The sequence below is a fragment of the Procambarus clarkii genome, chromosome 43 (genome assembly GCF_040958095.1).
Source record: "Procambarus clarkii isolate CNS0578487 chromosome 43, FALCON_Pclarkii_2.0, whole genome shotgun sequence".
NCBI lineage: Eukaryota > Metazoa > Arthropoda > Malacostraca > Decapoda > Cambaridae > Procambarus > Procambarus clarkii.
In genome coordinates this window covers 36,705,621-36,718,827 of record NC_091192.1, presented here as the reverse complement: position 1 = coordinate 36,718,827, position 13,207 = coordinate 36,705,621, and the positions used below count along the sequence as shown (strand labels likewise).

The window sequence follows — 13,207 nt, the reverse complement described above, 5'->3', positions numbered from 1 at the left end:
CCTTGGTTTTGTAGAGATTTTTAGGCTTCAAATGTTGACTTATATACCAGCATATATGGTGAACTCTCTGCCTATCTATTTGTATCCAGACAAATCTCTGGTCATCCAAATTCTATTGACATTCCATCTAGATATGGATAAAATGTTATCCGGAGGCAATTTTGGCCGGTTAAGCCCGTTTTCCAGATCAGCGGACTCTGGATTAGCGAACTTCTACAGTACAACCAAAAGTTTCAATCCAAACCTGCGTCACTTTGATGGGATATACTGCTTGAATGCAAGCCATCCCTTGATAAGAACTAGCAATTTGTTAGTCGCCACATTCTCTTCTGGTACAAAATAATCACAGAACTTTTCTCTCACATTACTGGAAAATTTCTTCACTCTCCACAGTCTATCATTTCTATTGACACTATCATTGTTTTCGAAATGTAGTCAGGAGATGTAGCAGGAACCAATCACAAGACATGTTCTTTGCTGAACACTGGGGTAGGAACAACGCTGTCTTTGTTCTAGTAATCCTGGATCATGTGTATCACTGCACGTGTCATCATCATACACACTGCTAGAAACACATGTATACATTTCAGCAACAATCGTGTTCTTCCAACTAATTAGTTGTGGCGCTTGTAATATCCTAGATGCAATGAGTTGCAGAGTGTAGCGGTTTGTCTTGTCTACAAGATGCTGCATAAACTGCTCATCGATATACTGTACGCCATAAGATATTCACTCTCACTCATATCGTCACCTTGCCCAACGACTTGGGCTGGACGGTAGCGCAATGGTCTCGCTTCATGCAAGTCGGCGTTCAGTTCCCAACTGTCCAAGTGGTTGGGAACTCTTCATTTTCCACAAGTCCTTATCTTGATCTCTTCCAAGTGCTATATAGTCATAATGGCTTGGTGCTTTCTCCTTCCCCCCCCTTTCCCCTTCATATCATTACCAGTATACATGAATGTGAGGGTAACACCAACATCGTCATCATCAAATGTTGGTATATGTGGCACAAAATTGTCACACTCTTCCCACGTGAGCACATCACCAGTGCTGCTTGTCTTGGCGCCAACACCACAGCTGACACCAGCATGGGTGCCAATGCAATGGCTCCATCTTCTTGTTCCATAGCTCCATTGGCCAGGAGATGAGGCTCTTCTATGTTGTATAGACCCACCATGAACACTTTAGGTGGAGTGCACACTGCCGTCTTTGTCCTCGTGCCTAGTAACAGAGCGATACTTGGCTGGGCATGTTGCTGAGACAGCAAATCATCGCCTAGTAACACCACTGCTATAGCCACTAACAGTTGGTTCTTCAGTGCTACTTGTATCTGAACCAATGTCACTGAACCCAGAAAACGACTCGTTTCCTATACTTGGCTGCTGCTCAGCCAAGTCCTAACCTTCCTGTGTATGGTTTCTGTTTATGTTCATGTTGCTAATCTCTCTTCTGTCGTAAGGATCCACTCATGAAATGCTGTAGAGATGAAGCTTGGGAATTATTGAAAGAAGCCCAGAAATAGTGCCGAGTGTAAAGAGACACCCCTCTCTGGGCTGTGTCTCAGTGGGTACTATATCAGCCCCCCCTTTCCCATATTTCTTGGGGCTGGAAGCAGAGGCCCTTGTCCCTGGTAAGCAATGAGTCTCTCTTAGGATACCTGATGTTGTGTGGTCTGACCAGTAATGGCCAGAGCTTAAGCTAAAGGAGCTATTGGGTCAAAGTCTAGAAAGGAGCATTTCATTACACTCAATGTTTATGTTCTGGGGGAAGCCGCTTGTGGCTCACTAAAGCTAACTTGCTGAGAAGGCTTCATACTACTAGATGGCATCAGTTGTGGAGTTCAGCCAGTTCAGCCTACTGGGGACCAGAGCCAGAACCTGGCATCTCCCTCACAAGAGGAGCAGAGAGTAGGTGACACACTGCCAGCTCACCAGGGAAGGCACCCAGAAAGTCAGGGAACCAATACAAACCACTGCTGAGTTCAAAAGAGATTGAATCTTCATACCTGCCAAATGAACTCCCCTAACAATGTAAACAACAGATCGAAACAAGCCTTAAGCCAGTTGTTGCATCACCAGCTTCCTTTTTGGGGATTGGTCCCAAGCAGCACCCACTTTTCCCACTCTCATTCAATATCTTTATGAATGCCTAGGCTGTGGGTTTTGGCTTTGTGACCAGTGCTTGCCAGGCTGCTCAGGGTCGTTGATTGCCTCTGTTTCGTTGGGCGTGCACACAGTGTGACTGTGTGGCATGCCCTGAGGAGGATTCATATTCCTCTGGGCTCCATGCTTCAGTTTCATTCCAATTATGCCCTAGGGATCATTGTCTGAACACGGTCTGGGGGTCTCTTTTTTCGGTCTGTTGCCCTTTGGAACTTGACACTGCAAGTATCTCTTCTGCTGGGTTCTCGGGGTTTGGTTCTCTACTCAATCCATGCTCGGGGACTGTCTAACTTTCTCAGTGATGGTCTCTCCCAGTTCTCTTCTGTTTCCATGGAGTGAACTGTTGATACCACCTCCTTCCTGTGTCTTTGCAAGGTATTTGGGTGCCCTGATGTGGATCTCTGCATTGGCATGTACTCGGTGCTGTCCTCTTTATGTGACTGTTTCCCAGTTACAAGGCACTCGTTATAGATGCCTTTTGGCTGGACTGGTTGCAGTGAATGTTTCTGTACTTCTTTCCCTCTATCCAGCTGTTGCTCCAGGTCTTGGCCAGGTTGGAGTCCTACCAGACGAAGGTGGTCCTTCTGGCTATTTTGTGGTTGGGTCAGCCATGGTTTCAGTTGCTGCTTGTTCAGTGTCTGAACCCAGGCATTTTTCTGCAACTCCGTCTCTTTCAGAAGATCCGCCTAGTGACGTACCTCGGTGGTTTGACCTCCATGGCCCTTTGCGTCTGTTATTTTTTATGCATCTTTATCATCATCTTTATGGTAAGCAGGTGACTACTTTGATGGTGTCTCAACTGCAGTTGTCTTCTCGGTGGCAGTATGAGGTTTCTTGGCACTCTTTTTCTCCACTTCCTTTTTATTTGTCATTGCTCTTTGATTTCTGAGTGTGTGGTTCGTTTGTTCCTTTCTTGGTTGTATGTTGCTTGGCACATCATGCTAAATACTGTACTGTTGCCTCATATCATGCAGGGCTGGTGGAGCCACTGCTGCTTGCATTAAGCGTTGATACGTCCTTGGTGCCGTTTCATAAATTTTCTTTAACGTGGTTTCACCTCCGACCTGCATATGTACCTCGAGTCCACTTGATCTTTGGACCACGTTCTCACTTCTTTCTTCTAGATTTACGGTGTCCAGATTTCATTTATTAAGGTTCTCTTTGTGTTGGTGCTTGCTTCTGGTTCTATGCTCAGGGAGCTTCATGCTCTCCTCCAGTGGCTGGGTTTTTGTTCTTTTGGCGCTGGTTGGACGCTTTGTTCATTTGCCTCCAGCGCCACCTTTTCTGGCAAAGAATGAGTCAGCCAGTCAGCCTGATGGGTCCTTTGGTTATCAGTGCTTGATTGGTTAGGTTGGGGGTGCATCATGTGCTATGCCTGGTGGCAGCTCTCTGTCACTACCTTCATGCCACCAATTCTGCTTCGGGTGCTTTGTATGTGGATCCTGTTTCCTTGGTCCTTTCCTCCCTGTTGAGTACTTATTTTTCTTCTCCATGGGTAATTAACTTCAGGGAGGCACAAGGGGTTCCCTCCAGAAAACTAGCATTAAATGTAAGAAAATGGTAATTTGTGAGTGAGTCCCAGTGGCTCCCTGATTTTTCCCTCCTTTCCAGGTAGTTGGTTTGGGGTGCTTTGAGTGTTCATCTTTTCCAAAATCTATTGCTACAGCTACTGAACAGCATGAGCCCTGGCTCCCCTCCCTCCCTGAGTGAATGGGAGGGGTGGAGCGAACAAGTACATGTTTTAAAAGATGCAATCCTTTGTTTACGTTGATGGGGGAGTTCAGTCAGTGGGATTGTGAGGCTTCGGTCTCTTTTAAACCCAAGAGTGATCTTCATTGGTTCGCTGGATTTCTGGGTGCTTTTCCCAGTGGGAAAGCTAGAGCCTAGAGGTGATGGAGTGTCACCAACTCTAAATTCTAGGTCTGGTTCCCGGTAGGGTAAACTGAACTTCACGACTGATGTGATCTAGTATTGTAGTTGGGAGCCATCTCAGCAAGATAGCTTCAGGCAGTCACCGGGGCTCAACCAGAAATTGACGTTTCATTACATTCAATGCTGGTTTTTTCCATCAGAGTCCCTCCAAAAAGAAGTTGGAAATTGTAACTATTGCCAGCAACTACCACTTAGAAGTAAATCCCAGCGATGTTGGCTTCTATGACCGAGTTGTGATTCAAGAACTCATTAAAACTGTAGCGTCTGCACAGCAGCTGGACACCAGTGGCCAACGAGAATTTAAAGGTACACTTTCCCACAAAGCAAAGTACTCCCAGCCAAACATTTTACTACTGGATTTGAATACAGGGTCCTTAAATCTCCTTCGTGTCATTCCCAACCTTTTCTGTACAGTATTTGCTTAGCTAGTATTTGCACTTATTTTTTTAGATTTTTGTAGATAGAGCAGTCACCCATCCTTGTGTAAACTGGAGGAACACTGATGTTTCCACCATTCCTCACCCATCCCCCCAGTGTTGTCTAGAGAAACACTGATGTTTCCACCATTCCTCACCCATCCCCCCAGTGTTGTCTAGAGAAACACTGATGTTTCCACCATTCCTCACCCATCCCCCCAGTGTTGTCTAGAGGAACACTGATGTTTCCACCATTCCTCACCCATCTCCAGTGTTGTCTAGAGGAACACTGATGTTTCCCCCATTCCTCACCCATTCCCCCAGTGTTGTCTAGAGGAACACTGATGTTTCCACCATTCCTCACCCATTCCGTTTGCTCACCTATTTCTTCCTGTTGACCTCCCAACAGGGCCTGTGTATAACTGTGTCGCACTTATTCCTATTACCGTGGGAAGACACTCTCTGAGCTCTCTCTCCTGCCAGCCTCCACATAGCCCAACTGTTTGCAGTGTGTCATTGAGATAGTTATTAAGTACATATAATTAATCTAGGTTTAAATATCACCTCTATTCATATAATTGTTCTAGTTTAAATATCACCTCTATTCATATAATTGTTCTAGTTTAAATATCACCTCTATTCATATAATTATTCTAGTTTAAATATGACCTCTATTCATTATTCAGTATTACTTGAGGTTGTGCTGTAATGCATAATAATTATAATTTACTGTAATTATAGTGTGTTGAAATTACTGGACTGTTCTGTATTTCAAGACATTACTGAATATTTTTCTCAGGTAAACTCTTTAATAAAAATGTAGTATAAATCATATTTCTGATATAAATTACTGTACCAGTATTTATATACAGTAAGCAAATTGTAGATTGTCTACGTTGCTGTCATGAATATTTCACAGTTTGATTAATTTTTCCAAAGTGAATGGCAAGATTGTCACATGTATCACGATTGGGCTTAAACAGAGGCAAGAAATGCCCATTTCGTACTTGACTTATGTTGAACTGTTTTTATGGTATTTATTATTGGGAATTGGAAGTGTGGATAGATAATTTTTGGACAACTATGCTTTAACTGTACAGAATATGAATTGAGTAATTGACAAATGATTTGAGTACTACAGGTTACCTTAGCAGACTCGTTTGTTCTGGTTTTCTTGTGTTGCACACAATAAATTAAGATCTCTCCTCTAGTGGTGGTCTTGACGGAAGTTGATAAGCTGACCAAAGATGCCCAGCATGCCCTTCGTCGGACAATGGAGAAATATATGACTACTTGCCGTTTGATTCTCTGTGCCAATTCTACATCCAAGGTGATTCCAGCCATCCGCAGTCGGTGCTTAGGCGTGAGAGTTGCTGCGCCATCCTCCGAGACTGTGGCCCAAGTGCTTCAGGTTAGATATTATTATGTTTATAGTTGTAGTGTACAAAAAAATGAAGAGAGCAAATAAGGCTAAATTAAAGTGTGTTGATGATGGAGTATTGAAATGGTACAGGCAGAGGTGGACGGGAGGGGGGGGGGGAAGGGATGTGGCAAGATGGCCATTCATGCAGAAGGCAGTGAATTTCCTTAAGTCATCCTGGTATTAAGCAGATAACAGTAAGCAGGGAGAGAAAGCAGGTTAACACATCTGGTGCTGACAAATATCCCGAGACATTTCATGAGATCGTGCAAGACCGGAATTTCAGTGTCATTACTCCATTTAACACATTAATAGGGCAAAGGGTTAAAGCCTAGAGGAATGAGAACAATATGGGTAGGAAAAGAAGATTAAAGATACTAAAAAGATGTCTTTCATATACATAACTACAAACTTTATAACCACTGCACCTCCGAGTGGGGCCAGGTTCTGGCACTGGTTCCCGGTAGGACTATAGAATTATGCAGCTGTTGTGATCTAGCCGATGATACATTATCACTGTTAGTAGCTTCAGGGAGCCACCAGGGTCCATCCAGAAATTGATGTTTCATTACATTCAATGCTGTTTTTCTGGGGGGTGGGGGGAGCCCCATCAGCTCCCCGGAGCTAACTGGGCTGATATGAATGTATTAGACCCTGGCATCAATTAATGCGCATAGAGTTCTAGGCCTACCGGGAACCACAAGCCAGAACCTGGCTCCCCCTCAGAGAAGCACGAGGAGCAATGGCCTATAGAAACCCCCGTGTGGTTGGAAGCATTACATGTCTGCCATCAACTGGGTCAGGCACCCAGAAAGGTAATCGCCCCAAAACAAACCCCTATTCTGGTTAAAATATTGCTACTGAAAGCCGAACTATTGGACAGAACTTCCCAAATAAAAACGAGCAAACGAACATGATGTCACCGAGGTAGGGAGAGGAAAGGGGAGCCCCAGACCCCTGTGCCGACTATCCATACCCCAGTCACCCACCACCCACTCATCAGTCACCCACCACACACACACCCACCAAGCCCACACCTGACACCCTCCACACATACACCCACACCCCATGAACCGTGAAGCCCTTTCACGGTTCATCTCATTGATGGGGCTATGAGGGAGGGGGGAGGCTCATGCCATTTGCTCTCGCCTGGTCCCACAATTTGTGAGCCTTTTGGGTCAATTCATGCGGCCTGCGATGGCATTGGGTGGCCCCTGTTCCTTCAGGAGGTTCTGGGGTTGGCGGGGCAGGCCTCTTCTCCTGCGCTTTGTCGGGTCGTCTCGGAGTGGGATTGCTTGGGCATGGTTGAAACGACCTCGTCCCTCCGGTGGGTTTCCTGCCTGTTTCCGGTTCCGAAATGCGACTGAGGATCTCAGGTTCATTCTAGACTTGTCCTGTCTGAACCCATGGATTTATTGTCCCCTACTTTTGGATGATTACTCTGTCCCAGGTCCACTTCCTTTTGGAGCTGGGCGCTTGGATGGTGTCCCTGGACCTCAGGGACACGTATTGGCTCGTCCCGATTCATCCAGGGTTCAGGGACTGGCTCGGTTTTGTTGCAGGGCGTCGGGGTTCTCGCTTTTTTTGTCTTTCTTTCAGCTTGAATCTGGCTCTTCGCGTTTTCACATGCCTTACCCGGGTTGTAGTGGTCTGTCTGCTTCTTTAGGGGTTCAAGTTCTGGCCTACCTCGACGACAGGCTGGTGTGGGCTCCCAGTTGATCTGCGTGTCTGCTCAACAGGGCAGACAATTGCGAGGGATTTGGTTCTTTCCCAGGTAACCGGGTTCGGGTTCCTGGTGGACTGGCAGAAGTCTTACCTGGTTCCCTCTCAGGTTCGGTCTTGGCTGGGACTTGTGTGGGACACTCATTCTGCTTCCTTGTCTCTCCCACGGAAGGCTCTGCTTTATCTGCAGTCCCTCCTTCACCTGTTCTGGGTGGCTCCCGGGTCAGGCGGAGGTTGCTCGAGGGTTTGTGCAGGAGCCTGATCTTTGCCATGATGGTCTACCTGATTTTCACACACACGGGTTTGGCTTCATCAGCTGGTCTTGGTCATTCGGGGATGTCCCTTCTGCCTCCCTCACGATCGCTGGGTTCAGCTTCCGGGGGCCTTGCATCAGTTGCTGCGTTGCTGGCCTCCTCTTCGGGTTTTTTCGGGGTTCAGTGCCTTGGCACCTATTCTCGCCCCTCGCCCAATGTGTTCACGGACTCGTGGCTGGGGCTATGTGACCAGTGCTCACCAGGCCAGCCAGGGGCGGTGGGGTCTGTCCTTCCGTTGGGTCCACAGCGAGGTGCGGGAGTTTGCGGCGTTGTGGATGGTGCTTTGAAGGGTTCGGGTCGCTCGCGGATCGACAGTCCAGCTCCATTCGGACTGCTCCGAATGGTGACTCGTCTGCTGAGTTCTTAAGGTCGATGCCTTGCGGATGGACTGGTTGAGGTGGGGTTACCTGTACCTCTTCATCCTGGTTCAGCTGTTGCTCCAGGTCCTAGCTCGCTTTGAGACTTACCAAGGGAGAGTAGTCCTCTTGGCTCCTTGGTGGCCTGCCCAGCCTTGGTTTCAGGCGTTGCTTGCTCGGTGTCTGAACCCGAGGGTCTTCCCGCAGCTCAACATCTTTCAGCAGATTGGACCTGTCCGTTACGTAACTGGTTCGATCATCTCCACGAGTCTTCGCGTCTGGTCTTTTGACGCGGGTCTATCACCAATTGTTTGGTGATCAGGTGGTTTCATTAACCACCGTGCTGTGCCGAGTTTATTGTGAAATTCCCCCCGTGTGCATGAAATAAAGTGTTCCCAAAAAATTCATTTTTCTTTGTAAAATGATAAATGTCCTTCCCTGAACATGTTTATGTAAAAATAAATACCAAATTCCACTTTGGCTGTAGGGACGTGGACAAGGTGCGCTGTGATGTCATCAGGGCCTGGTCGCCTGTGCATGAATCACCCAGACACGGTCGTGCGCGCCATTCAAGCACCGGGTGTTGCCACAGATATATTTTCAATTATTTGTTCTATGTTTTTCCAATGCGGTTTTATTTGTCTTTTTTATCGTATATGATGCATATTTGTTTCCTTTACATTATGTATACAGTAGAACATTCATAATGTTCCATGGAACTGTGATACATGTGTCAGTAATGTGTCCACAATAAATGTTTATTGTCGCATATTACTTGTTAAAAATTCACTAAAATTACAATATATACAGTTTCACACACTACACAGTAACACACTGTATTACACACTCAGTACTTCGGAAGTGAGTAATAATCAACGAAGTAGTCCATGGTGCACAGCGCGACTTCGCTTTCGTTGCACCAGGTACAGATAAATTTTTGCTTCCTGTTTCTTCATTCTGTGTGCTTGCAAATAACGCACTCATGTACACCCTTGGCTTTAGTACTTGTAGGTTGTATGTAACCAAGCTTGTAAAGCGTAAGGTAGTATTGAAAAGATTATAGGAAAAGATCAATTTGTAAGGTAGTCTTGAAAAGATCGCTTTGTATGGTCCCACACAGGAAGAGATCCAGCTTGCTTCAAAGAGTGTCCATCAGTCAGAAAGAGATTCAGCTAGCCTCAAAGAGTGTCCATCAGTCAGGAAGAGATTCGGGTATTCTTGAAAATATCTATGGAAAACACAACCATTATCTATGCCACTTGTATCAGATGCATCATCATTGAATGCAGAAAACGATTCATCATCATGCGTATCATCTAAATAAATTGGAGATAGCATAGGATTGCAAGGGTGACGCTCAGAGCTACAACTGATATGCTCGCTGTATCGTCCTCATAGGTACTGTCCTTATTGCGCCTAGCTTCACCAATATTATGACCCTTATGTTTTTCAAACAATAAGGTTTGAATTTCACCGACAGAGCGTTATCTTTCAACACCGCATCGGACAGGTGTTTGGGAGCCAGAGGCGAGTGCGCCACCCATGGTTGCTCATTCAGTACTAACCCAGCCAGCAGCCCTAGGGCATTCTGGGAATTTTTTCCAAGATGGCTGCCTCTCACTGAGGGTCTTAAGAGTCCATTTCATACACAACTAACCTCGCACACATTTAGAATGGGTACGGAAAAATCAAAAAGAGTTTTCTCGGTTGGCGCAGTTTCAATGGCTCAGGTGGGACAATGGTGTCCCACTTGCGTGCTTCGTCTCGGCGGCAGTATGCAGTTTCCTGGTGGTCCTTCCATTGTTTCTTGTCCCTCCGTAGGCTTACTTCTGTCTCGGTTCGGGTTGTCCTGTCTTTCCTTTTGTGGTTTGTTTCAGGACCGTCATTTTATGCCGAATTCTGTCGCCTCGTATCGTGCGTTGCTGGCAGAGCTGCTGCAGCTTGCGTTTGGGATGGATGTTACTTCTCCGTTCCTCAAGCTGTCTCGTGTGTTGTTTCACCTCTGACCTGCTCATGCGCCGCCTGAACTGTCCTAGTTGTTGGACTGGGTGCTCTCCTTTCTCTCTTCTCGGTTTGTGGTTGCCCCTTTGGTTCAGGACTGTTTTTCCAAGGCTCTCTTTTTCGCTGTTGACATTGACCTCTGAGGATCAGGTCGGGGAGCTTCATACTCTCCTTCCGGCGCAGGGGTTTCTGTACTTTTGGTCCTGGTGGTAGGTTTGTTCGTTTGCAGCCGTCTCCTTCTTTTCTGGCGAAGGAGGAGACTGCTGCTTTCCGGAGGGGTCCTTGGGTGATGTTTGGTTGGTTAGGCCGGGGGTGCATCATATGTTGTGTCCGGTTGTGGCTCTCCGCCATTACCTGCATGCCACAGCCTCAGTGGCCGCGGATGCGCTTTGGATTGACCCGATTTCCCTTCTTCCCTATTCCGGGTTCAGGTCTCCCAGATCATCCACAGGTTATTTGGTTCAGCCAGCCTGCGGTCTATCCTCGTGCCCACGCCGTTCGTATGTTTGCTGCTATCTTCGGTAGCATGTCTTGGGTTAACATTCAGGCATGGGGTTTTTTGGAGGTCGAACAGGTTTCTGGCTGCTCACTACCTAGTCATTGTTTCTGTCCCTGGTCGGGCATGAGTCGCATTGGGTTGGCAGTTGCGGCCAGTTGTCTTGCCTTTGCGTTGAGGAGTGAGTGGCGACCACCTCTCTGGTATGTCCCTCTTGTGTTATCTTTGGGTAAGTAGCTCCGGGGAGCCAATGGGGATCCCCCAGAAAACCAGAGTTGAATGTAATGAAACGCCATTTTCTGGGTGAGACCCGGAGGCTCCCCAGCAACCCTCCCTCCCTCCAGTCTGCAGTCTGCAGTTTTTTGCGTGTTTTGACATCCAGCCTCAGAACTGGGGTGTGGATAGCTAGCGAGGGGGAACTGGGGCTCCCCCTTCCCACTCGAAGGGAGGGGGGGGGGTGCACAGACAGCTGCGCGGTGACGTGGTGACGTCATGCTCATTTGCTCGTTTTCATTTGGGGAGTTCTGTCCACTAGTTCAGCTTTCAGTAGCAATATTTTAACCAGAATAGGGGTCTGTTTTGGGGCGCTTACCTTTCTGGGTGCCTGACCCTGTCGATGGCAGACATAAAATACTTCCAACCACATGGGGGGTTTCTAGAGGCCATTGCTCCTTGTGCCTTTCTGAGGGGGGCCAGGTTCTGGCTCATGGTCCCTGGTATCCCTAGAACTCCATGCACACTGACTTATGCCAGGGGGTCTAATACATTCATATCAGCCCAATTAGCTCCGGGGAGCATCCGGGTCTCGCCCAGAAAATGGCGTTTCATTACATTCAACGCTGGTTTTTTTGTTTTTTTAAATCTTGCTTATTTTAATGAGAAGCAGTTGAAGAACCAAGTTTGTCTTAATAAATCACTCATAGCCAAAAATCATACGTGCCTTGCTTGCTCTGGTTTGGGAATAATTATTTAGGATGATTGAAGAATACCCTTATGAAGTTTGTTACTGTATTGCCTCCAGGGCTCTTCTTGGTCATCAAAGCTTACAAGTCTTCCCCAGAAACTAAGAGTGTAGTATTGTTATGACCTCATTTTCAATCATTTATTACGAAATAGTTACTGTATATGTAAATTTTAAAGCAAAAAAATATTTGAAAATTTCAGAGTGTTTGCAAAAAGGAGGGACTTTCTCTTCCTCTAGAATTAGCCAAAAAAATTGCTGAAAAGTCCAACCGTAACCTACGACGTGCCCTGCTGATGTGCGAGGCCTGTAAAGTGCAACAGTAAGTGGGTAACCTAGTTTGTGGTAATATTTTCTTAATATTTTTGTTATACTATGCCATGCTCACCTCACTTTACCACTGTTGCCCTCACTGGTATATATTTGTGAGATCAGGGATGCTCTGCATGGTGATAATTTAAATGAAACATTTTGTTAGTTGGAATTTGAGTGTTTATTTTGTGTCTGACTGCTGCTTGTGACTTACAGACAAGAGCTCATGCAGGGCTGCTCCTAGGGTTGCTGGGTCTCATGGGCTCATTATTCCATGACAGACATGGAATACTCCAAAAAACAGTGGGGTTTCCTTACACCATTGCTCCCTGCCCTTCTCTGAGGGTGCCAGGTTCTGGCTCGTGGTCCTCAGTAGGCAGAATTCCAATTGACTGAAGCCCCCAGATTAACACAGCTAATATCAGTCCGATAGCTCCAGGGAGCCGCCAGGGCTCGCCCAGAAAATGGCGTTTCGTTACATTCAACGCTGGTTTATTTCTTCACTGGATATTTGTGTTGACTGAACTTCCCTCAGGTGATGGCCTATCAGGCACCTGCTAATTTGTGAGCATTGCACTCTGTTGAATAGAAACTCCAAACATGTTTGGCAGAAATTCATCATTACCCTTCAACTCATGAGTTGTTTTCTTTGTATTTGCAGTCATGTTGCTGCATCACCTGTTGATTCCCTTACAGTTGTTGTTCTGCTTGTTTCCTGTGGCTAAGAAGGAATTTCTTTATCCCTGGTTCACCCCTAATTCTTACAAAGCTCATTCCAGTACAGTAATCCAGATGCTCACCATTTCCCAAGTACACAAGATTTTACAAGCTAGTTTTAGTTTATATTGCTGACTTTGGAGGATACCAGTAGCATTGCCACTGCCACACCACAAACCATTGCCACAACAACACACCCTGGGTCAGGGTAGAGAGGAGGGAGAACTACCAAAACCTTCCAGAAGTGACACACAATATGGACAATCATTCATATTTGCAAACATTCAAGGTTTAAAGCCAAAGTCAAGAAATAAAGTTAAGTTCATAAATGGCCTCCTATTAGAGTCAAACTCATATTTGAGGCATTCACGAAACTCATACAAAAGATTACATGGATG

General features: G+C 46.3%; 1 protein-coding gene across 1 annotated transcript in view; it reads left to right on the top strand.

The window, feature by feature from the left end:
• The window catches only part of LOC123750114 (replication factor C subunit 3-like), a 33,814-nt gene that overhangs the window by 11,416 nt on the left and 9,191 nt on the right, over positions 1-13,207 (top strand). Inside the window, exons 3-5 of the mRNA XM_069300271.1 lie at positions 4,235-4,400; positions 5,722-5,921; positions 11,984-12,102. Of these exons, the coding sequence (XP_069156372.1) occupies positions 4,235-4,400; positions 5,722-5,921; positions 11,984-12,102 (485 nt within the window). The remainder of the gene's footprint in view (positions 1-4,234; positions 4,401-5,721; positions 5,922-11,983; positions 12,103-13,207) is intronic.